Source organism: Kogia breviceps, chromosome 11 (assembly GCF_026419965.1).
Source record: "Kogia breviceps isolate mKogBre1 chromosome 11, mKogBre1 haplotype 1, whole genome shotgun sequence".
NCBI classification, from domain to species: Eukaryota; Metazoa; Chordata; class Mammalia; order Artiodactyla; family Physeteridae; genus Kogia; species Kogia breviceps.
In genome coordinates, this window is record NC_081320.1 from 2,131,383 (window position 1) to 2,154,649 (window position 23,267).

General features: G+C 53.0%; 1 protein-coding gene across 12 annotated transcripts in view; it reads left to right on the top strand.

Annotated features, from left to right (window-relative positions):
• Positions 1-634: 634 nt before the first annotated feature.
• Positions 635-23,267, top strand: part of UXS1 (UDP-glucuronate decarboxylase 1) — a 74,553-nt gene continuing 51,920 nt past the window's right edge. The window contains exons 1-4 of one of the 12 annotated variants that reach the window (XM_067007000.1): positions 635-849; positions 16,752-16,779; positions 18,045-18,093; positions 19,151-19,194. Coding sequence is in view for 2 of the 12 variants with exons in the window: in XM_059079531.2 (XP_058935514.2) it covers positions 651-849; positions 16,752-16,779; positions 18,045-18,093; positions 19,151-19,194 (320 nt within the window). In the remaining 10 variants the exon portion in view is untranslated. Of the gene's footprint in view, positions 850-16,751; positions 16,780-18,029; positions 18,912-19,150; positions 19,195-23,267 lie in introns of all 12 variants that reach the window. The other 11 variants (XM_059079531.2, XM_067006999.1, XM_067007001.1 and 8 more) reach the window with 11 other exon arrangements.

Consider the following 23,267-nt stretch of genomic DNA (forward strand, 5'->3'; position numbering starts at 1 on the left):
TCTATTTTTAGTTCTTTAAGGAACCTCCATACTGTTCTCCATAGTGGCTGTGTCAATTTACATTCCCACCGACAGTGCAAGAGGGTTCCCTTTTCTGCACACCCTCTCCAGCATTTATCGTTTGTAGATTTTTTTGTTGATGGCCATTCTGACCAGGGTGAGGGGATACCTCACTGTAGTTTTGATTTGTATTTCTTTAATGATTAGTGATCTTGAGCGTTCTTTCATGTGTTTGTTGGCAATCTGCACGTCTTCTTTGGAGAAATGTCTGTTTAGGTCTTCTACCCATTTTTGGATTGGGTTGTTTGTTTTTTGATATTGAGCTGCATGAAAAACTCCTTATTTTTAAAAGAAAGATGTTCCAGCCGATCAGAAGGAAAAAGGGCACGGGGTCTGGACTTCATCGGTGTTTAGGGGACCAATCATCGCTGCCACTATTCCAGCTACAGAAGCCGAGAGAACAGTCAGCTTTCAGAGGGAAGCGGTAAAGAACTCCAAACACCTGACCATCCGCTCGGATAGGGGTTAGAAGCACACCGCCCACGGCGGCCCACGACTAGGGCTTGGGACCGCGCACGCGCACGCGCCGCCCGCCGCCCTCCGGGGCCGCCGCACTGCGCCTGCGGGGCGGGGCGGGGCGGGCGAGGCGCATGCGCGCGAGCCCCGCCGGCAGGAAGCGGGCGCGGGGCGGGGCCTTCGGGCCGCCCCCGCCTCAGCCGCTCAAGGAGCCCAGCGGCCGCAGCGCGCGGCCCGGGATGCTGAGCCAGGCGCTCCTGCGCCTCGCGTCCGCCGTCAGCCGCAGGAGGATGAAGCTGCTGCTGGGCATCGCGCTGCTCGCCTACGTGGCCTGTGAGTGAGCCGGCTATTCCTTCCCGCCCGCGGCCTGCTCTCTCCCTCCCTCCCTCCCTCCCTCCGTCCCGCTCCGCGCGCGCGCGGCCGCCGGCCGGACAGGAGACGCGGACCCTCGGCCCGGCTGCCGAGCCGCACGCGGCGCTGCGGGCAGCGGTTCCCGAGCGTGCCGCGTCGCCGGGCTGGACTAGGGGGTGCGAATGCTGCGCCTGGCAGAGCCCCGGCGCCGGCTGCCTTGTCTTAGGAGAATTACTCCGCGTTTGACTGCAGGGGAGCCCAATGTCGCCGGACCCCGCCGGCCCGCGGCCGAGCCCAGGGGTCCGACGCCCGGGGGTCCCCGCGCCCGGGGTCTTGGCGCCCAGGTTTCTGGACGCCCGGGGGGTGCCCCCGCCCAGGTGTCCGCGCCCGGGGTTCTGGCGCCTAGGGGTTCGGATGCCCAGGAGTCTCTGCGCCCGGGATCGGAGGGTGTGGGTGCCGGTCGGCCCAGCACGGAGGGCCAGTTTGTGTGGTTCTCCCGTCATCACCGCGGCTGCGGGACCTAGGGCAGGAGGGGCAGTTTTCAGGCAGAGGTTAGACCCTGTGGTTTCTTAGAGGCAGAAGCTGTCCCTTTAAAAAAAAAAAAAATTAGATGGGAATGTATTTTCATTGCTGCTATTAATACTTCCCCAAGTACCAAAATTGGACCAAGTGAGCTCGTTTGAATCCTAGCCACGAGAGTGATACACGCTGAAACGGAACACCTGCTCACCGGTTGAGTTACCAAGATCTGACTCCCGAGGTGAGGGGGGCTCGGCAAAGTGATTTCAGTTGAGCTCTAGGAAGATGCGGGTGATTGAGACCCAGCCTGTCTGCTGCAGCCCAGCTGGGGGCAGTCAGTTGGGAGTAGTCTTCAAAGGAGGAAGAGCTAGTCTGAAGCGTGTTCCAGTCTTGAGTGAGACAGCCGAGAACCCAGGGGAAGGACCGCTCAAAGTTGTGTAACTGTCGTCAGGACAATAATTGTCATATCTAAATTGGCTGCGAGCTTCTCCACAGCTGCGTGAGCCTGTTTCATTGTCTCCTGTAACTATTTCAACAATCCTAGGAAATAGGTACTATCGTTATTCCCATTCTAGAGGTGAGTCTGTTAAGGCCGAGAGAAATCAGGCAGATTTACTGACGACCACACAGATGATAACCTATGGAGACCAAGACCTGAGCCCGGCAAGGCCGGGGAGCTGGGGCTAGAACCCAGGTCTGCAGCAAGCTCCCTGTCGATTTTGGGTCTTCTGAAGGTAGGGGGTTGTGGGATGTCATTCACAGTTCTGTAGACCAGGAAATCCTACTGAGCCCTTAACCTTTGTCTGTCCAGCCCTTATTGCCGCTTGCCCCTGTGCTTAGTCCCAGGGGATCCCAAGGAGTGCAAAACACCTGGGCAGTGTTTCTCTAAGTGCTCTGTGTGTCAGAATCACCTGGAGGGTTTTCAGAACACAGGTTGCCGCCTCCCCCCTCAAGTTTCTGATTCAGTAGGTCTGGAGTGTGGCCCAGCCATTTGCGTTTCTAATAGCTTCACCTCAGATGCTGTTGGTGTGGTCTGGGAACCCCACTTTAGAACCTGTGGCCTAAGCAAGTGAGTTGAGTTGGCCACGAATTAGATGCTCACCCAAATGAGGGTTCAATTACGAACAGGTAGGAAGGAAGGGAGGGAATGCACGGGGGGCTTGTGCTGGGAAGTGAAGTGCGTATAGGAGTGACTAGGCAGACGGACGGGAGGAGGGGTGGGTTCCGAAGGAGCAGCACGTGCAGAGGTCCTGTGGCAGCCCCGAGCAGGGCGTGTCCTCAGAACGCGGAGAACTGCGGTGTGGCTGCAGTATGGACACGAAGCAGCTACGAGGCGTCCTTGGCAGGCGGGCTGGAGCAGGCAGGCCTGGTGGAGGCCTCGTGCCAGGTCCCGACACGGGTGAATTTAGCTGTGAGGTTTTAGACGAGGGTGGAGGCAGTGCTGGTAACAAGCAGGGATGGTAAGTCCCGGGCACTTTGTAGGGAAAAGCATGACAGTTTGGCTCCCTACTGACAGCGTCCGAGAACATTGAAGGTGTCCGTGAACCATGATGCGTGTGACGTCTAGTCTCTGCTCTCCTTGTTAATAATCTTTCCCTTTTGTTTGAGAAAACGTCCCTGCTCCCAGATGACACACTGCCCCTTCTGGAAATGCTCTTGTGCCCATGCGGGCCCAGCCTCCTTGCTGGCACATAATTCTTCAGTCCAGGCCCAGGGGCTGAGCATGGGCCAGCTTGCGCTGCACTGAGCTTCTTCTCCATGCGTGTGTTTTCTTCTGGGTAATGGGGATTTCAGCACTTGTAGCACTTAGACCAGTGCTGTTAGCTCCGTGGAAGAGCTCAGGGGTCTGAAAGTCATGCCAACCTGCTAGGTAGATCCCTAGGCAGAGACTCAGCTGGAATTACCTTTGGTGTTTTTGACAGGGCCAGAGTTTAAAAAGTCAAATAGCCTTTGCCGGGTTTGTTGGTGTCCCCAGGCACTGTTTTCCTCTACCCGGAGGCAAGCACTTCACTTCTTTGAGCTGATGATTTTGGTGTTTGTCCTTGTGCCCTAGAATTCTAGATACTACCTAGTGGCTTTCTTCTTTGGAAGACTGTTTATTCTCCTCTCTTTCCCCCACCAACCCACGCAGGTGCGTGTGATTTTAAGGAGCTCAGCACTTAGTGTTTATGCGCATGACTAAATGTGGTTCACCTGAGCCCTGTGAACTCGCCTTTTCTTTTTCCCCCCGGAGCTAATGACTCCACTCTCCAGGCCCTACACTTGTTGGACTGCGAGCTTTGTCGCTCATGTCTTTCTCCCCCAAGACGCTGAGCAGCCTCCCAGGCTCCCTGAGGAGGGGCCTCCGGGCCTCGTGCCCCCTGGCCTCAGCCCCGTTGGCCTGGAGATCCTGTGCCCTGACTGCCACCGCCTCATTTCCGCTGGAGGTCACGGGAGGAGCATTGGGAGGCCTTGGCCGCGTCTTCTCTGTCTTCACATTTAATTGACAGGTGGGTGGTGAGGCTCCATCCCTTCTGGGTCCTGGTGCCGAGGCTCAAGCCAGCTCCCGTCCCGTCTCTCTGTGACTTGGTTTCTCCCGGGAGATCCAGGCCCCGCCCTTCTGCCCCTGGCGCCATCCTCCCCGGCACACCTGGCTCGGCCCCTCCGCCCTCGGGTGTGCCCCGAGTGTGCGTTTGCGGACGTGCGGTTGATAACTGGCCTCCTTCGGGAGCCCCTCCCCGAGTGAGGCCTCCGTTCCGCAGGGGGGTCAGGGGCACCTGCGTGCCCGCCCGCCGGCCCGGGGATGCGCACCTGCCGGTGACGTGTGCCCACGTGCCGGGTGCTTCCAAGCCTGGCCGCCCAGGAGCCTCGCTCTGCGGTTCTGGGGGGAGCCTTCCGAACTGTCCTTTGGAGCGTTACCCTGCGGGTGTGGGGTGGCCTGGTCTAGTCCTTCCTTTCCTCTCTTCTGTCATTTTAGACTTAAGTCCTGCTTTTTGGAAACTTTGTCATCTAACTCCTTTAGTGATAGAGAACATTTATGTTTGCTACCATTTTTTGTTTATGAGCGTTCTCTTTCTCCCTGAATTTAAAAACACAGAGTGTGGTCTTTGTGTCAGGGTCTCCTCTGCACGGTGGTCGTTTGCTCACTTTTCTTCCTCCGGAGTCTCTTCCCCCGGTAGCTTCCTTTCTCCTTGGAGGCTTTCCCGGGACGCTGGGCCGTCTGCTCTGTTTGCACGATCCATCCTGGGCGGGTGGGAGGCCCCCAGCTGCCTCACTGGTCGGTGGAGCGCGCAGCATCCTCTGGGCGGCGGTGCGGCTCTCCCGGGCATCCCAGGGACTCGGGGTGGGGCTTCGGGGGGGCTTGAGTCGTACCCTGATCCGGGCTGCAGACCCTCTGTCCTCCCCTCTGCAGAGGTGGACCGGGCGGGGCTGGAACCGGCAGGGTGCCCCACGTGTGCAGCGGGCGGGGCCCTTCTCCAGCCTCCTCCACGCGACCCGCCCCCGGCTCCCCTTCTCTCGGTCCCTCTGCCCTCTTCCCCCTCCGTCACCTCCCAGAAGCGCTCGTCCTCACCCGCTGTGCACCTTGGTTTACACCCGAAACAACAGAACAAAGGCGAAGCTTGCTTTCTGACATTTCAGAGGCACTCCTTCAGCTCTGTGACGGTAACAGCGCTCACTTAGGTTTGGGTGTGTCCTGGGTTTTGTTGGGAGGACACCGTATTTGTGGTGCTTTCCTATCCTGTCCCTGTTACTCCACCAAAAAGATGCTAAATCACCCCTGAAAACCACGTGCAAGCATGTTTTACATGTGTTAGCTCTGCACGTGTGATAACAGACATCAAGCTTCTCTGAGCTCAGACTTTTGTGAGAGTAGTTTTGCCCTTGGTCTGATCAGCCCTGCTTAATTGGCGATCGTTAAGTCACTCAGCAGACAGGTGCTGGTGATGCCAGTGGACGCCTGGGGGAAACGAGGGGGAAAAACAGGGAAAAGAGGTGAACTTGTGTAAGTGGTGCTTCCAGATTCCCCTGAGCCCAGGGGTCACTATGCTTGTTACCGCAGGTTCCCAGGGTCCCCCCAAACCCAGAAATAGGAGCCTAGAATCTCCCCCCACCTTCTTGGTGGCTGGGAGGGGCAACCTGGAAATTGTTTTGACCCTCGACATCTACTGTACGAATTTCCACACTGGATTTCTATTGTATTGAAAAAATAATTCAGCAAGCACCCAAATAACCCTTGGCCTACATATGCCGGTTCTTTTTTTCCCCCACATTTGCTCATTCTTTTCATCTTTACATATACTTCTTTGTTGAAATATTTGAAAGTTGTAGACATAGTAATACTTCATGTTTAAATAATTCAACATGTGTCTCCTAAGATCTGCATTTTTTTTTTTTTTTTTTTGCGGTACGCGGGCCTCTCACTGCTGTGGCCTCTCCCGCTGCGGAGCACAGGCTCCGGACGCGCAGGCGCAGGGGCCACGGCTCACGGGCCCAGCCGCTCCGCGGCACGTGGGATCCTCCCGGACCGGGGCACGAACCCGTGTCCCCTGTATCGGCAGGTGGACTCTCAACCGCTGCGCCACCAGGGAAGCCCAAGATCTGCATTTTCTATGTAATCTGATCACCATTATCATATTCTAAAAATTAACAGTAAATAGTATCATCTGATATGCAGTCCATATTTGAATTCCCTCCGCCACAGGGCCCGTCCTGTGTCCTTATAGCCTTTTCAGTTTTTTTGTTTTTTGTTTTTGTTTTTAATGTAGGATCCTGTCAGGGTTTACACATCACGGTTATGCCTCTAACTCTTGTTTTTTCTTGACACTGACCTTCTAAAAGCACAGGCTGGTTGTCCTTTGGAAGCGTCCAACCTTCTGGGCTTACCTGATTGTTTCCTCAGGATTAAATTCAGGTAAATGTTTTTATGATAACACGGGTCGATCTGCATTACATCAGGCTTGTCCACTGTAGTGCTGAGTTTGATGCTGGGAGGGGCTGGCTGCTGGCCGCTTGATTTCCAGGATCCGTTTCCCCAGGACCCAGCCAGGGCTTCTCGGAGGCTTACAAGCCAGCGCGCTCAGCATCCATTGCCAGTCCTCGCCTGGACCAGTTTTGTATTGGTCACAAAAACGGCAGCTTTCTACTTCCGTAAATCCTACTCTGTTTATTAACTGGCGTTCTTCTGGACACAGAGACTGAGGCCTGCCCCTCCCTCCCCCTCCCTCCCTCTCTGTTAGCTTTCTGGGGGCTGCTGTAATCAATTGCTAGGAATTAGGCGGCTTTAAAACAAAGGAAATTGTTTCTCTCACGATTCTGGGGGCCGGAGTCAGAAGTCGAGGTGTCGGCAGGGCCGCCATGGTCCCCTGAATGTGCCTTCAGGCTGCGGGTACTTCATTCCTGGTGCTGGTCCCCCCGTGGCCCCTCCCCTGCTGTCTGTCAAGTCCCTCCGTCCCTTATAAGGCCACTGGTCACGGGTTCGAGGGCTCAGCTGGATAATCTAAGGTGGTCTTTTGGTCTCAAGATCCTTAATTGCACCTGCTAAGACCCTTTGCCAAGTAAGGTCAGGTTCCCAGGTTCTCGGAATTAGGATGTGAACATATTTTGAGGACCACCATCAATTTATACCTCGCTTTTTTTTTAAAAAAGAAGTCACTATGGACTAGAGGTTCTCTCTATCTTTGAGCCACTTCCTCGATCTCCAGGTGCTCCAGGCTCATCTTGTGTTTTCTGTGCCCCAAACCTGGAGTCCGCCATTTCTCCAAGGAGCCCTGCTTCCTCTCGGTGGAGAGTGTGGGTTAGAACTCGGGGTCTGAGCAGTCGCTGAAGCAGCCTTGCTTCCAGCCCTCGCGGCGGACACAGCGCCGGGACACGCACGAGGGTCCTCCGGTTGTGAATTCATGCCGGTGCCCCCAGTTTAAATCGTAACGGGGTTCTTCCTCCCCTGCCCACGTGCCATATTGCTGTTTCCTCCCTCCCACTATGAGAATCTTGTGTCTGACGTCGGGAAAAACTCATGGGCTCTGTGCTACCAGCCATACCAGTTTCAGAATCATTGCCTCATTGCCAGTACCAACGACAAGCTTAAGAAAATTCCGAATTTCTCTGTAGTCCTTTTTGTCCTTAGAATCTGTCTCACTCAGGGTGTAGTTATTGTGTTCAAAAGCACCACGAAACATGTTTTTCTTTGCCTGATACAAGTCAGGTTTATTTTTTTTTTCTGTTTGTGTTCTGTTTGTTTTAGGATTTTTTTCTTTCTGATTGTTAAAGTATGTAAGCCGTTTCCATGGTTCAGAAGTCAAACTGAATAAAAAGCCATGTGCAGACGTGTCCTGCTGCAGTCCCTGGCCTCCACCCGCCTCCCGCTGTCATTAGTCCATTTCATGCGTCTTTGGTTTCTTCTTGCAAATCCGGGCATCAGGCTGTGTGTACACACGCACCTGCTACTCACTGTTCCCAGAAGGTGGTGAATCACATAGACCGTTTTGCCCCCTTTTCCTTTCCCGCGCAGCATTTCCTGGAAGGCTCTGGTATCAGCGCGTGGAGCTCACCTTTGCTCTGTGTATCTCTCCTGTGTGTGTGCCCTGCGTCCTCCGTGACCAGGCTCCTGAGCAAGGCATTTTCCTTGTTTCAGATACTCTGCTCTTGGAACTGCTGCTGCAGTGAGTGAGCTTGTGCGTGTGGTCCCCGAGCCGCGCCCCACCAGAGCCGTGGACGGCTCACCAGGCAGAGGTGGTCTGTCCCGCTTCAGCGTGCACCCTCTTCCTAGGAGTGACGTTAAGCATCTTTTCAAGTGTGAAGGGTGCTAATGTATCTTTCTTCCGAGAACTGTTCAGCTTTTGCCCATTTTTCTGTGGAGTTTTTTGTCGTCTTTCCCCTCATTTTTAAGAGCTCTTAACACCTGGGGGGTGTTAACTGTCCTTTGTGAGGTGAGCTGCGGCTGTTTTCTAATGCCTCGAGTGGTTCCGAGGTTATCTGTGGTCTTGGTCTCCGTTCCTGGCACGGGGCTCCTAAAACCCTTGGGGTTTCCTGAGACACCCTGGGGGTGTCCTCTGGTGTTCCTAAGATGCCCCTTTTGATCCCCCCGAGTTTTTGCTTGGGGGTGGCTCAGGGTGGGCCCTGGATGGGCCTGGGATGGGGCAGGTCACTGTCGGCCTCACCCCCCACCTCCGGGAAGGGGCTTGGAGGCTGGAGATGGAACTTTGTAAAGAGTCCTCAACACTGAGGCCTGACGCGCTCCCCGGCGGCTGCGGAGCTGGGAGGGTGGTGCCCGGAGAGGCCGCGGAGGCTCTGGTCCCTCTGAGACTATCCATTCGTCTGTTCCTGAGCTGCATCCTTCCTGACAAACTGGTTGTCGTAAGGAGACTGTCTCTCTGAGTCCTGTGAGCCTTTCTAGCAAATCATCAAACCCAGGGAGGGGTCGTGGAGCCCTGACTTGCAGTCAGTTGGTTGGCCAGAAGCACAGGTGACCCCGGGCCTGGTGGTGGTGACGTGCGCTGTCCCGTGGGCTTGAGCCCCTCACCTGCGGGGGCTGCGCTCAGGGCAGCTCGTCGGCATCCAGGGGGCCGGAGCGCTGGTTGGTGGTGTGGAAACCCCGCACGCTGGGGTCAGCTGTGTTCTGGGGGGTGGAAACAGCTCTTAGGACGATTTTTCCGTCCCACGTGGTTCTTAAGACCACGTGGTCCAGGTGTTTGGAGGGAGGTGAGAGGCCTGGGCTGGGAGGGGTGCAGTGCCCTGGAGGCCCCGGGGCCAGCGGGTTGAGGGGTGCGCGTGGTTGGGCCCTGGAGCCCAGGGCGGAGGTGACAGGTGCAGGGACTCCTCGGGGCCGGGAGGCAGGGCTGGAGGTCTGCCGCGGTGGGAAGCCTTCAGCCAGAGGAGCTGCTGTTGGCGGAGAGCCCTGCGGCTGAGGAGCCAGGGTGTGATCCACCTGCCCCGCACGCTCAGACTCGGGGCCCGGTGCCGCGCCCGCAGCTCTGCACCCTCCCTGGGCTCCTGCCTGCCGGGTGTGGGCCCTGCTGCAGGGACAGAGCCCTGGGGGGGGCGTGGGGCCGGCTTTGAGGGGGTGCACCCCGCGGAACCCCGCACGCTGGAACTTCTGTGTGTGCATACGCGTCTCCCTTCCTCCTATTCCGTTTCCTGCCTGTGTCCGTGTTGGGATGAACGTAGTAGAGTACCTGTGATACACGCGGGGCCCGCGCCCCAGAGTTCTCGGTCCCCGGAGTGGGCGGCGGGAGTGGTTTGGAGACTTGGAATCCGCAGCAGTAGCAGGGTGGGGGGACGGGTCACCTGGAGAGAAGGCAGGGGTGCCACGTGGGGCGGGGGGCAGGAAGCTCAGCCACGCGGGTCCTGCGGTGGCCAGAGCCTGACGAGGGGGCCGGCACGGGACCGGGGACGTGGGCTAGAGGGACTCGCTGGGGCAGGAGCCGCGAGGGTCTGCCGGCCACCTGGGGGGAGGGGGCACCCAGAGCCGCGCCCATCACAGAGGGAGAGGCGGGAGGGCTCTTTTGACATCGGTTTGGTTTTTATTTTAGCTTAATTTTGATTTTATATCGGAGTACAGTTGATTTACAGTATTGTGTTTCAGGTGTACAGCAAAGTGATTCAGTTATACGTATACCCTTTTCAGATTATTTTCCATTGTAGGTTATTACAAGGTATCGAATATAGTCCCCTGTGCTGTATGGTAGGTCCTTGTTGGCTACCTGTTTTGTACACAGTGGTGTATATATGTTCATTCCAAACTCCGAATTTATCCCTCCCCCGCTTCCCCCTTTGGTAACTAAGTTTATTTTGTATGTCTGGGAGTCTGTTTCTCTTTTGTAAAGAAGTTGTTTAACGGTTGTCCTAGAACCCAGGGCCTTTGGAGGCCTTGAGCGGGGAGCAGAACAGAGGTGGGCTCTCAGCTTGCGGGGAGATTGGCCGGAGCACTTGACCCAGATGGCTCCCCACCCCCTGAGTTTCTGACTGGGGAGCCCTGCCGGGGCCTGAGAATCCGCATTTCCGGCGGGCTTCTGGGGAAACGCTGTGTAGCTCTGGTCCGAATGAGCCTCTGCCTTGTCTACCTTGAGGGTCCCGGGGGCCGGGGACTGTCCCCTCTCCAGGCTCCTCAAACAGCGGGAGTCCTCCAGATGACAGTTGGGTTTGAGGTCTCTACTGCCTGACCGGCTGGGGGATCTCATTGGTCACCCTGCACTTTGCAAGCGTGGTGCCGCCCTACCTGGACGGACGCAACGCTTCGGCTCCCCTGCAGACCTGAGGGAACTTATTTCAGGCTTTCTCCCTGCGGGCTGTGGAAATTGCAGTAATACCAGAGCCTAGAAAGGCCTTCCTCATGTTTCTCAGACTGTCTTCTGCGTAAATACACCTGCATGAAGTTTTAAACGTGTGTCTAGTGTGAACAAGCAAAAATGGATTCTACTGAGTCTCTCATCTCAGTTCGTAAGTGACATTTTTACATGTAAAGACTTTCTAAAGGGACCGGTGTTATCTACAATGCCCACAGTTTCTTGCGTTTTTAACCACTTTGGGGCAAAATTTTTTTCCCATGGAAATGTTGGTGCAGCTTTCTTAGGAAAGTCTCTGGGAAGGTGTGAGTCACTTAAAGGTGTTCCGTGCCGGATTTGGGGACCCGCCAGCTGGGACTCTGGAGGCTGAGGGGTGGGGAGCTGGAGGGCTTGTGCTGGGGCTCGTCCTGGAGGCCGTCCTGGAGGAGGCGTCTCGGGAGGGAAGCAGGGCTGGCGCAGGGCCTCCGCGCATGGCCTCCGCGCATGGCCTGGGAAGCACGCCGGCCGCCAGCCTGCCGGGGGTCCCCAGGCCGCCTCATCAGGGCAGCTTCCATTCTGTGTAACCGCTGGCACGAACGCAGGCCCGGCTGGCGGGGCAGGGTTCCAGGCCAGCTCTCCTCAGGTCGGGGGGCAGGAGGGCTCCCTGTTCCATGGCTGCTGCCCTTCCTGTGTGATGCTGCCTGACCCTTAGCACCTGATGATGGTTTTAGGGAGACCTGGAGGTGGGGAAGCTCCCTCCTCTGACAGCCCCCTGCCTTACCTGGAGAATTTTAAGCAGATTAGTATCTTGTGATTTGAATCCTCTGATCGGTTTAGGATGCGTGTCCTTGTCTGCTTTGAAGGCCTTCAGTTGAGCCACCGCAGGGTCTATATCTGTTCCTCGGGGGACGCAGTTGTCAGGGTTCGTGGGAGGTGAGCAGGGCTCCTCTTTCCTGGGCGCGTTTGATGCTGTGATCGCACAAGGCAGGCGGCCTGCGTGGTAGGGATGGGGGCCCCTGGGACCTCAGCCACCCTTCCTGCCCAGACGGGAGGAACTTTGCCCGGATCCTGGGTCGATGGGAGATTGAAGCACCTGTCTGTGCTCTGGTTCTGGTGGTTCTGCTGCGTGACCGACCACTTCAGGACTTGCTGGCACCGGGCAGCGGCTGTTTCACTGCGCTCGTGGGTCTGTGGGGTGGGAATTTGAAAAGCAGAGTCTGTTCTCTGGTGGCATCTAGCCTGACGGTTGGGACTCACACAGCGGGGCTGGAGGGTCCCCTTCCCGGAGACCCGGCTGGCAAGTCTGCCCCTGAGGACAGCTCAGCCGGCGTGGCTGATGGAGCCCCCGTGGGTGACCTGTCTGCCCTCGGGCGGTCGTGCTCCTGCCGGCCGGCCCTGGGCTGCGGGATCGGGTGTTTCAGCAACCGAGGCCCACGTGCACGCTGGCTCTGACCGGCTGCCCAGACTGCGGGGAGGGCCAGGACCCCTCCTCTGACGGGATGTGTCACCTGTGGCACCAGGGAGGGTCTCGCTCTCTGAACATCACGCGGACGCTGTGGAGTGCGGCGGATGGGCTAGGCCTGGCCTCAGCTGAGCGCCCGTCTCGGGAGCCGAGAGGAGCAGGGGCGGCCGGGGGAAGGCACCCGCCCTGCGGCGTCCTGGAACTTTCCGGTGAGCCCAGAAGCCTGGGCGGTACGGGTTTCCGTTGTGACTCTGCCTCTGGCTGAAGCGTTGCTTACCTGCGCAGGTAGAGCATCTCCTCGGTCAGTGGGCTGCGTGGCCCTGAGGATTTCACTTTCACGAGGTCTCGATGCTCGGTTTGGGCTTGATCACGTGTCCCGCGGGCGTCTGGGGGGAGTGAGCTTAGCAGCGCCTGTCTCCGTGGGAGTGGATGAGCCCGGGCCCTGGACGGGCCATGCAGGCCTGGGAACGAGGCCCCGCGTGGACCTGACACACGGCTGTGGGGTGACCGGACGGGTCACAGGTGCTCCTCTCGGCTCTGGTCTTCAGCCGTGACGTGGGAGTGACAGCGTGACCTCGGGCTTGGAAATGGTGAGCCCGGAAGGCCCCCGGAAGGCCCCTGGGGTCATTCCAGCGCCACCGAGTCCCTGCGCCACCTTGGCCTTGTCCCAAGACCCAGGCTGGGGCCGCCGGCCTCCTGCTCCAGGCCTCCGTTCCTGCCTCCCCGTTAGACACCTCTCCCCGTCACTGTGGGGTGGAGGGGGGGCCCGAGAGTGCGCTTGTCCCAGCCGTTATCCCCCCGCCCAGCTGCCCCCCAGCTCTTACCCTGTGACGACGCCCGTGTCACGCCCGCCCTGACCTCCCGGCCCATCCTGACGCGCCGTCCTCCGCTTTCAGCTCGCTTCTCCCCTGCCCGTCTACCCCTCACACCCCTGCGGCCTTCCCCACGCTGAGTGACGCTGGTCACCTGCTAGCCAGGGGCCGGCTGCCGAAGGGGAAGCAGTGGTGCCCACATTCGGTTCATGGGCAGGATCCTCGTGGGAGCTTGTCGGGAGCACAGCCCCTGAGGCCCGCCCTGACCTGCAGCCTCACCCTCCCTCCGCAGGGACCTCTGCTGCCCCTCTCCTCCCAGGGCACCCGTCTCCTTCTGAGCCCAGAAGGTGGCTCTGCTTCTGAAGATGAAAGGACTGAGCAAGTGATGTTTGCAAGAAAGGGAAAACATTCCCTGATCTCCGTTTGGCTGGTTTTGGTGCCTGCCCCCCCCCCCCCCCCCCCCCGTGCTTGCTGTTTTGAGTGTGAATAAGGAAACTCCTGCTCTTGCAGGGAGACCCACCGTAAGCTGCCAATTAAAAAGAGGTGTGCCGTGGTCACCATGGCAACACCGGGGGCCACAGCATCCCCTGCAGCAGGGAGGGGGGAGGGGCTGTCCCGAGAATGGAGTGCCCAGGCGAGGTGCCCGGAGACCCCTGTCGATGCAGCTCAAGTGGCAAGGAGGTGCGGAGTCCTGTGGGAGCAGGGGGCTGCAAGGAGGTCCGACGGTGAGGAGAGGGGAGGGGGTCACGGAGCCCTGGGGTGGACGGGGAAGAGCAGCTGGGGAGGAGGGTGCGTGCCCGGGTGCCAGCGAAGGGGCATTACCCGCCCACGGTCCTCTACCCGTTTGTAAAGGGCGGCGAAGCTCCTGCAGTGGGCGTCTTCCCCAGCAGACCCAGGGCCGCCCGTGCTTCCGGAGGGAGGGGCGATGAAGCAGAGCCCCGGGGGGCAGAGGGGGAGACTCGGGAGACCGTGAGTCTACTTCCCGGGAGGGGTGGCAGCCTCCCTGCTCGCAGGTGGTCTCAGTTACCACAGGTGGACCGAGAAATGTCTCCACAATAGACATTTTAAACAGACTCAAGAAGGAGAAAATGGGAGAAACTAATAACCGTGGGATGACTTGAGAAGACGGTCAGAGGGCACCTTAGGGCCCGGGTCATTCTCGCGTGCAGTTAGTTCCCTGGCACAGAAAGAGAGGGGACCCCGCTTCTGGGCTGTTTTGACGAGGAGCTGATCCTAAAGCCAGAATGAGACAAGGTATCGTTTCAGGTCCACAGTGAAGACAAGTGTCGCAGGGTCTGCACCTCCCGGTTCAGGGGCACCTGGCATCCCAGGTGAGCAGTGACCCAGATAGAGACCGGGGACAGGGGGGCATGGGGCTTAGCAGGGGCTCAAGAATCTTTTCCTGCCTTTTTACAAAGCAAGGTAAGCACATAGATACAAGGAAAAAATAGTCACATCAGCACTTGAACTCAGTATTTTGGCGTCTTCAGACGGTCTTTTTTTTTTTCTGTGTAATTTTTAGTAGCAGATATATTTTCTTGTCCGGGGCTGTCACACCTGCATTATCAGGTTGCCGTATTTTTATTGAGGTGTAATTGACATATCACGTTTTATTAGCTTCAGGTGTACGTGTGATGATTCAATGTGCGTGTGTATTGGGAAATGATCACCGTAAGTTTACTTAACATCCGTCACCACACAGTTACAGATTTGTGTGTGTGTGATGAGATCTTTGAAGACTCACTGTCTTAGCAGCTTCCTTCAGATACTCAGGACAGTGTTGTTAGCTATAGTCACATGCTGTACACGACATCCCCAGGACTTATTTTAACCCCATTTCACACCACCCATGCCTCACCTCCCACGTCTGGCAACGGCTGATCTGTTCTCTGTACCTGTGAGCTTGGGTTTTTGTTGTTTGTTTTTAGAGTCTATGTGTAAGTGAGATCCTACGGTATTTGTCTTTCTCTGACATTTCACTTGGTGTAATGCCCTAAGGATCCAGCAGTTTTGCCGCAAATGGCAGGGTTTCCATCTTTTTACGGCTGAATCATATTCCATGCGTATATACACCGTATCTTCTTTACCCACTCACCCGTCAGTGGACACTCGGCTGACTTCTGTGTCCTGGCTGTTGTGAATAATGCTGCGGTGAACATAGAGGTACACGTATCCTTTGGAATTAGTGTTCTCATTGTCTTTGGATAAATACCCCGGCGTGGAATTGCTGGATCGTGTGGTAGTTCTGTTTTTAATTTGTTGAGGAACCTCCGTACCGTTTTCCGTAGTGGCTGCACCAGTTTACATTCCCACCAACAGTGAGTGAACCAGGGTTCCCTTTTCTCCACACCTTCACCAATACCTGTTATCGCTTATCTTTTTTGATAGTTGTTAGTCATATTTAATGATTTATGATTTCATCACGTGAATGGCTATATCATAATTTGTATAATAGTTCCCCAATTGTAATGTATTTTGGTTTTATTCTTTTTTTTTTTTAAATTATAAATAAGGCCGTGACTTGTGAAGGCAGCTTTCTAGTGTGTATACTTATTTCCTGAGGATAATCCTCAAAAGTAAGATCACATGGTCCAAAGGCATAAACGTTCTTTGTCTTCTAATGAGTAATGAATGTAGTACGGCTTCATTTTAATCTCTCCCATTTCTTGCTTACCTGCCACTTTCTGCTTATTTATTGCTTATCTTTTCGATCATAGTTTCTTCTTGTGTTGGAAGAGGGCTGTGCTTTTATGGTTTCATCGTGCCCCTGTTCGCAGCGGGGATCTCTTGCAAGGAGCATGAGTTTGGACACTAAGAACTCTGCAGCAAACGTTTATTAGCCCCCGGCTGGGTATCGGCAGATGCAGGGAGGACATGCCTAGGGGCGCCCCTCACCTCAGGGCCTTCCCAAGCTCACAGAATCGCCGGCCCCGGACTCCAGGGTGTGTGTGTGTTTGCTCCCTGCTTTCACCAGCATCTGGCAGCGCCTGAGCGCGCCTGGTCTCGGGAGGTGCGTGTCCCTGGGGGAGTGGTCACGTGGGGGCCGTGTCGGCACGCGGACAGAGCTTTAGCGACACCGTTCTCTCTGGGCGTCTCTCCGTGAGGTACCCTCTGGTCGGTAACTTCGAGTGCGTGTCATGGTCTAGTGTGTCTGTAAAGTGACCCCTGGTAAAATCCGGTGCGGCCGCCGGACTGGTTTAGATGCGGTTACTCAGGTGCCTGCCGTCAAGGAGGTGGCCCAGCAGATGAGGCTGTGATGTAGAGGAGCTGGGTGAGGGCTGAGAGAGAGGACGGCCACAGGGTCAGGCCATCCTCTAGCTTCTCTGGGTCTCGGTCTCATCGACATTGGAGGGGAGAGGTTGGACTGAGCCCTGGGATCTCTTTTATTCTTGCAGTTCTTTGATTCCCTGACTGGCTCTTCCTCAAAGGCTGGGGACGTACTGCATATCAAAGCACATGCACCATGGCACTGCAGGCCCCAAAAGGTTATGCCGGAGTTAGGGGTATATGGGGTCATCTTTTCGCTCACGTTTAGTCGCACTTATTATTTTATTCATGGAGGTATGTGTGTGTGTATTCTTGGCCGTACCACGCAGCACGCAGGGTCTCAGTGCCCCGACCAGGGATCGAACGTGCAGTTCCCCTTGCAGTGGAAGCGCGGAGCCCTAACCGCTGGACCGCCACGGAAGTCCCGGGACTTATTATTTTGAAAGTGTGCATTTTATTGTCTTCGTGAGCTATAGTTTTCATAGGCAACTTTAAGATACTGGTTAAAAATTAATATTGTATCAGTTGGAGTCCTTGAATGTTGTGAACTGAAATACTGACTTTTCCTTTTTCTTTCTCTTACAGCTATTTGGGGCAACTTGGTTAATATGAGGTAATTGTTTTTAATAAGTCGGCTGTTATGTTTAGGTTGAAAGGATACATTTCATTGTTACATATACACCATGATGTCATGGGCTGATTGAGGACGATGTGAAAGAGGAACTGAGCTGCTTGCTGTGCACACGTCCAGCTCATCTTCTCTCCTGGGGTGCTCTGGGGGACACAGCTGGTCATCACGCGGACCCAAGTCCAGCTCCGACGGGACGGTGAATCTCGAGGCAGCCGTGGCGGCTCCTTGGTGGTGCCCGCCTCCGGCCTTCCTGGCCTTGTAGACAGAAGAGGGTGGACCTGAGCTTTCAGGCTCCTGAAGTGTAAATGGCATTTCTGGGCGGCTTGAGGAAAGCACTCAGGGGTACCTTTCCAAAGCCTCTTAGGGAAACCGAGGCTGCCCTCACCCCCAGGAGCAGACCAGTGGCTGCCTGAGACCACTGTCCGTCCCAGGGGAGGGAGGGGGCCCGAGTGAGCATTATTTGTGCTGCCCAACGGAGCATGAGGGACACTTGTAAAAGTCAAATCCTTGTGTCAGTATTCTTAAAAAAAAAAAAATCAGCGAAAGTAATAAGCATTCACTGTAAAAACAAATTTGGTGCCGTGAGTACAGTTTTACATTTAAAGAAGAATCCCCTCCACTTTGTATTTCTCGGTGTGACAGTCAAAGAGCAGCAGTGGCGCTGCGGTGACAGCAGGTTTGGGAAGTCAGCGCGGCTGCGGGCGGCCGGGGGGGTCCGCTGTGCCCCCACTGGGCTCTGCACGTCCAGCGGGGCTTGCAGGGCGGCTGGGGCCGTGTTGACCCAGTTCCTCCCACCCGAGGCTGGTGTGTGTCTCCCGACAGAGGCCCCTGTGTGTGGCTGGAGGGCTGCTCAGGTCCCATTAAAGGAGCTCTGTCTTTGCACTTGGAAAAACTCCATTTTGCATTAAATCCCAGGAAAGCCCAGCAGAGAAACCTGTACTCCCTATAGACACACTTCCTGCCTCTAATTTAAAATCCCGTGGCGGGTGGAATGTGAAAGTGAGATGGTCTTAGTTTAACAGAAATGCCCCGTAACATGGTGGTGAGCCTGGGGTACGGGGCTGAGGGGCTACCCCCAGCCCCCTCCTCCCCCGCCATCCTGGGGGGTTGGTGCCCGGGACGGGTTCCTGGGGAGGAGGGGGTGACGTGCAGCCTTTGGCTCGCATTGCGGTGATTTGTTCGGACAGACAGCTCGGAGTCGCAGAGTCTTTGACTTGGTCTCAGTTTTGTAGTTTTCTGCTCAACAGGTCCATCCAGGAACATGGTGAACTCAAGATCGAAAGCAAGATTGAAGAGGTTAGTCTCTTTCCCAAATTTTGCTCCTCCTCTTCCTGCTGACTTGTCTACTTCAGTCCCTTTGCTTGCGCTGGTGTCTTTATCGTGGCCGCTAGATGCCGACCTGTGACTCAAACCATCTAGCAAGAAATCGGTCCCTCATTGAAGAAGAGACTTTCTGTCTGTGAGGCTGTGGCCGCGCCTCTGTGTCAGCATTTGTCCATTCGTAAAGGTGCAGTGCGTTAAATTCTGCCCCACAGGCAAGATGGATTTACGCTCTTATGGGACTTTTCAGGGGAGCCTTTCCAGGCTTCCTTAGAGGAACAGCAGTGAGGACCTTCACCAGGGATGGGTGCAGGGGCCGCCCTCCTCTCACCTGAGCAGGTGCCAACAGGAGACACGGCCCGACTCGTTTGCGAGGACGCGGGGACGCACAGAGCAGGGCGGGTGCACGAGCAGAGGGGAGGCTGCGGCCTGCCTCACTGAAAACCGGCAGCTCTAGCCCACTTCACACCTTCTGGTTAAAATAACTGCTCGTGTTTTAGTCCAGTGTCGGTGCAGACAGACTGTTGTAATGTGGGCTGTGGGAGGACTGGGGGCCGCTCACTGTGATTTGGAGGCACGTACCGGTCGTCCTGTGCAGCCCCGGCCCTGGCCCGCGCGCAAACGCTGTGGACACACGGCCTGCGACGCAGGCGCTGTGCTGATGGCAGACGACACGCCGGGGGCAGCCCCCGGGCGTCCTCTTCCTCAGCCGAAGAGAAGCGGGGCTGGCGATCGCCTGTTTTCACGAGCCTGAGCCACCTCTGACGTTGCCCGTGAGGTCAGGAAGGAAAAAGGTGAATTTCCTGAGAGCTTAGGCATCTCTGGAGCGAGAGATTCCAACACGCCGTTCAGCATCTCGATTCTAGGATTGTGAGTCACGGGGTCTGACTTAATCTCAAGCTGGAGGTGAATTGTAGAAGGAATTAACATCTGTTTCACATCACGTCCTGTCTGTCTGGAACATCAGAGGGGGTGAACGTGGCGGAGGACTGGGTTTCTGCTTTAAAACTGACACTGGTTATTTTCATTTTAGATTGTTGAACCACTAAGAGAGAAAATCAGAGATTTGGAAAAAAGGTATGTGTACTTTTTCTTTTGTGTCTAAGAAAATACTTCTATCCTACTGACCTTAGAAGGTCAATATCTAATGGCAGTTCATCTCAGCTGAGTAATTAACTCTGTAATTTCAAAGATACAAGGCACTTTCAAGACAGGGGCTTTTCCACGAGAACGTCAGTTTTTACTCTAAAATTCGGATGCAGTGTTTTTAAATCTTTTTTTCCTTTGCTCATTAAAAACTATTTCTGATGAAAGCTGTGGGCTCTCTCCAGAAAAAAAAATTTATTTAAATGATTTTTTTAACATCTTTATTGGAGTATAATTGCTTTACAATGTTGGGTTAGTTTCTGTTGTATAACAGAGTGAATCAGTTATATGCATACATATATCCCCATATCCCCTCCCTCTTGCATCTCCCTCCCACCCTCCCTATCCCACCCCTCTAGGTGGACACAAAGCACCGAGCTGATCTCCCTGTGCTATGCGGCTGCTTCCCACTAGCTCTCTATTTCACATTTGGTAGTGTATATATGTCCATGCCACTCTCTCACTTTGTCCCAGCTTACCCTTCCCCCTCCCCATGTCCTCAAGCCCATTGTCTACATCTGCATCTTTATTCCTGTCCTACCCCTAGGTTCATGAGAACAATTTTTTTTTTAAGATTCCATATGTATGTGTTAGCATACGGTATTTGTTTTTCTCTTTCTGACTTCAGACAGACTCTAGGTCCGTCCACCTCACTACAAATAACTCAGTATCATTTTCTTTTATGGCTGAATGATATTCCATTGTATATATGTGCCACATCTTCTTTATCCATTTGTCTGTTGATGGACACTTAGGTTGCTTGCAAGTCTTGGCTATCATAAATACTGCTGCAGTGAACATTGTGGTACGTGACTTTTTTTTTTTTTTTGCGATACGTGGGCCTCGCACTGCTGTGGTCTCTCCCACTGCAGAGCACAGGCTCCGGACGCGCAGGCTCAGCGGCCATGGCTCATGGGCTTAGCCGCTCCACGGCACGTGGGATCTTCCCAGACTGGGGCACGAACCCGCGTCCCCTGCATTGGCAGGCGGACTCTCAACCACTGCGCCACCAGGGAAGCCCCTGTGACTCTTTTTGAGTGAGGGTTTTCTCAGGGTATCTGCTCAGTAGTGGGATTGCTGGGCCATGTGGTAGTTCTGGGTTCCCTTTTCTCCACACTCTCTCCAGCATTTATTGTTTGTAGATTTTTTGATGATGGCCATTCTGACAGGTGTGAGGTGATACCACACTGTAGTTTTGATTTGCATTTCTCTAATGATTAGTGATGTTGAGCATCCTTTCATGTGTTTGTTGGCAATCTATATCTTCTTTGGAGAAATGTCTGTTTAGGTCATTTGCCCATTTTTGGATTGGGTTGGTTTTTTTGATATTGAGTTGCATGAGCTACTTGTGTATTTTTGAGATTGATCCTTTGTCAGCTGCTTCATTTGCAAATGTTTTCTCCCATTCTGAGGATTGTCTTTTCGTCTTGTTTGTAGTTTCCTTTGCTGTGCAAAAGCTTTAAGTTTCATTAGGTCCCATTTGTTTATTGTTTTTATTTCCATTACTCTAGGAGGGGATCAAAAAAGATCTTGCTGTTTATTTATGTCATAGAGTATTCTGCCTATGTTTTCCTCTAAGAGTTTTATAGTGTCTGGACTTACATTTAGGTCTTTAATCCATTTTGAGTTTATTTTTGTGTGTGGTGTTAGGAATTTTTCTAATTTCATTCTTTTGCATGTAGCTGTCCAGTTTTCCCAGCACCACTTGTTGAAGTGTCTGTCTTTTCTCCATTGTATACTCTTGCCTCCTTTATCAAAGATAAGGTGACCATATGTGCATGGGTTTATCTCTGGGCTTTCTGTCCTGTTCCGTTGGTCTATATTTCTGTTTTTGTGCCAGTACCATACTGTCTTAATTACTGTAACTTTGTAGTATAGTCCAAAATCTGGGAGCCTGATTCCTCCAGCTCCATTTTTCTTTCTCAGGATTGCTTTGGCTCTTCCGGGTCTTCTGTGTTTCCATACAAATTGTGAAATTTTTTTGTTCTAGTTCTGTGAAAAATGCCAGTGGTAGTTTGATAAGGATTGCACTGAATCTGTAGATTGCTTTGGGTAGTGCAGTCATTTTCACAATGTTGATTCGTCCAATCCAAGAACGTGGTATATCTCTCTATCTGTTTGTATCATCTTTCATTTCTTTCATCAGTGTCCTATAGTTTTCTGCATACAGGTCTTTTTTCTCCTCAAGTAGGTTTATTCCTAGATGTTTTATTCTTTTTGTTGCAGTGGTAAATGAGAGTGTTTCCTTTATTTCTCTTTCAGATTTTTCATCATTAGTGTTTAGGAATGCAAGAGATTTCTGTGCATTAATTTTGTATCCTGCTACTTTACAAGATTCATTGATTAGCTCTAGTAGTTTTCTGGTAGCATCTTTAGGATTCTCTATGTATAGTATCATGTCATCTGCAAACAGTGACAGTTTTACTTCTTCTTTTCTGATTTGTATTCCTTTTATTTCTTTTTCTTCTCTGATTGCTGTGGCTAAAACTTCCAAAACTATGTTGAATAATAGTGGTGAGTGGACAGCCTTGCATTGTTCCTGATCTTAGAGGAAATGGTTTCAGTTTTTCACCATTGAGAACGATGTTGGCTGTGGGTTTGTCATATATGGCCTTTATTATGTTGAGTTAAGTTCCCTCTATGCCTACTTTCTGGAGAGTTTTTATCATAAATGAGTGTTGAATTTTGTCAAGCTTTTTCTGCATCTGTTGAGATGATTATATGGTTTTTATCCTTCAATTTGTTAATATGGTGTAACACATTGATTTGCGTATATTAAAGAATCCTTGCATTCCTGGGATAAACCCCACTTGATCATGGTGTATGATCCTTTTAATGTGCTGTTAGATTCTGTTTGCTAGTATTTTGTTGAGGATTTTTGCATCTCTGTTCATCAGTGTTACTGGCCTGTAGTTTTCTTTCTTTGTGACATCTTTGTCTGGTTTTCGTATCAGGGTGATGGTGGCCTTGTAGAATGAGTTTGGGAGTGTTCCTCCCTCTGCTATATTTTGGAAGAGTTTGAGAAGGATAGGTGTTAGCTCTTCTCTAAATGTTTGATAGAATTCGCCTGTGAAGCATCCTGGACTTGTTTGTTGGCAGATTTTTAATCACAGTTTCTGTTTCAGTGCTGTGATTGGTCTGTTTATATTTTGTATTTCTTCCTGGTTCAGTCTCGGCAGGTTGTACATTTCTAAGAATTTGTCCATTTCTTCCAGGTTATCCATTTTATCAGCATATAGTTGCTTGTAGTAATCTCTCATGATCCTTTGTATTTCTGCAGTGTCAGTTGTTACTTCTCCTTTTTCATTCCTAATTCTATTGATTTGAGTCTTCTCCCTTTTTTTCTTGATGAGTCTGGTTAATGGTTTATCAATTTTGTTTATCTTCTCAAAGAACCAGCTTTTAGTTTTATTGATCTTTCCTATTGTTTCCCTCATTTCTTTTTCATTTATTTTTGATCTGATCTTTATGATTTCTTTCCTTCTGCTAACTTTGGGGGTTTTTTTGTTCTTCTTTCTCTACTTGCTTTAGGTGTAAGGTTAGGTTGTTTATTTGAGATTTTTCTTGTTTCTTGAGGTAGGATTGTATTGCTGTAAACTTCCCTCTTAGAACTGCTTTTGCTGCATCCCATAGGTTTTGCGTCATCATGTTTTCATTGTCATTTGTTTCTAGGTATTTTTTGATTTCCTCCTCAGTGATCGCTTGGTTATTTAGTAGTGTAGTGTTTAGACTCCATGTGTTTGTATTTTTTAGTTTTTTCCTGTAATTGATATCTAGTCTCATAGCATTGTGGGCAGAAAAGATACTTGATACGATTTCAGTTTTCTTAAATTTACCAAGACTTGATTTGTGACCCAAGATATGGTCTGTCCTGGGGAATGTTTCATGAGCACTTGAGAAGAAAGTGTATTCTGTTGTTTTTGGATGGAATGTCCTATAAATATCAATTAATTGAAGCTTGTGTTTCCTTATTTATTTTCATTTTGGATGATCTGTCCATTGGT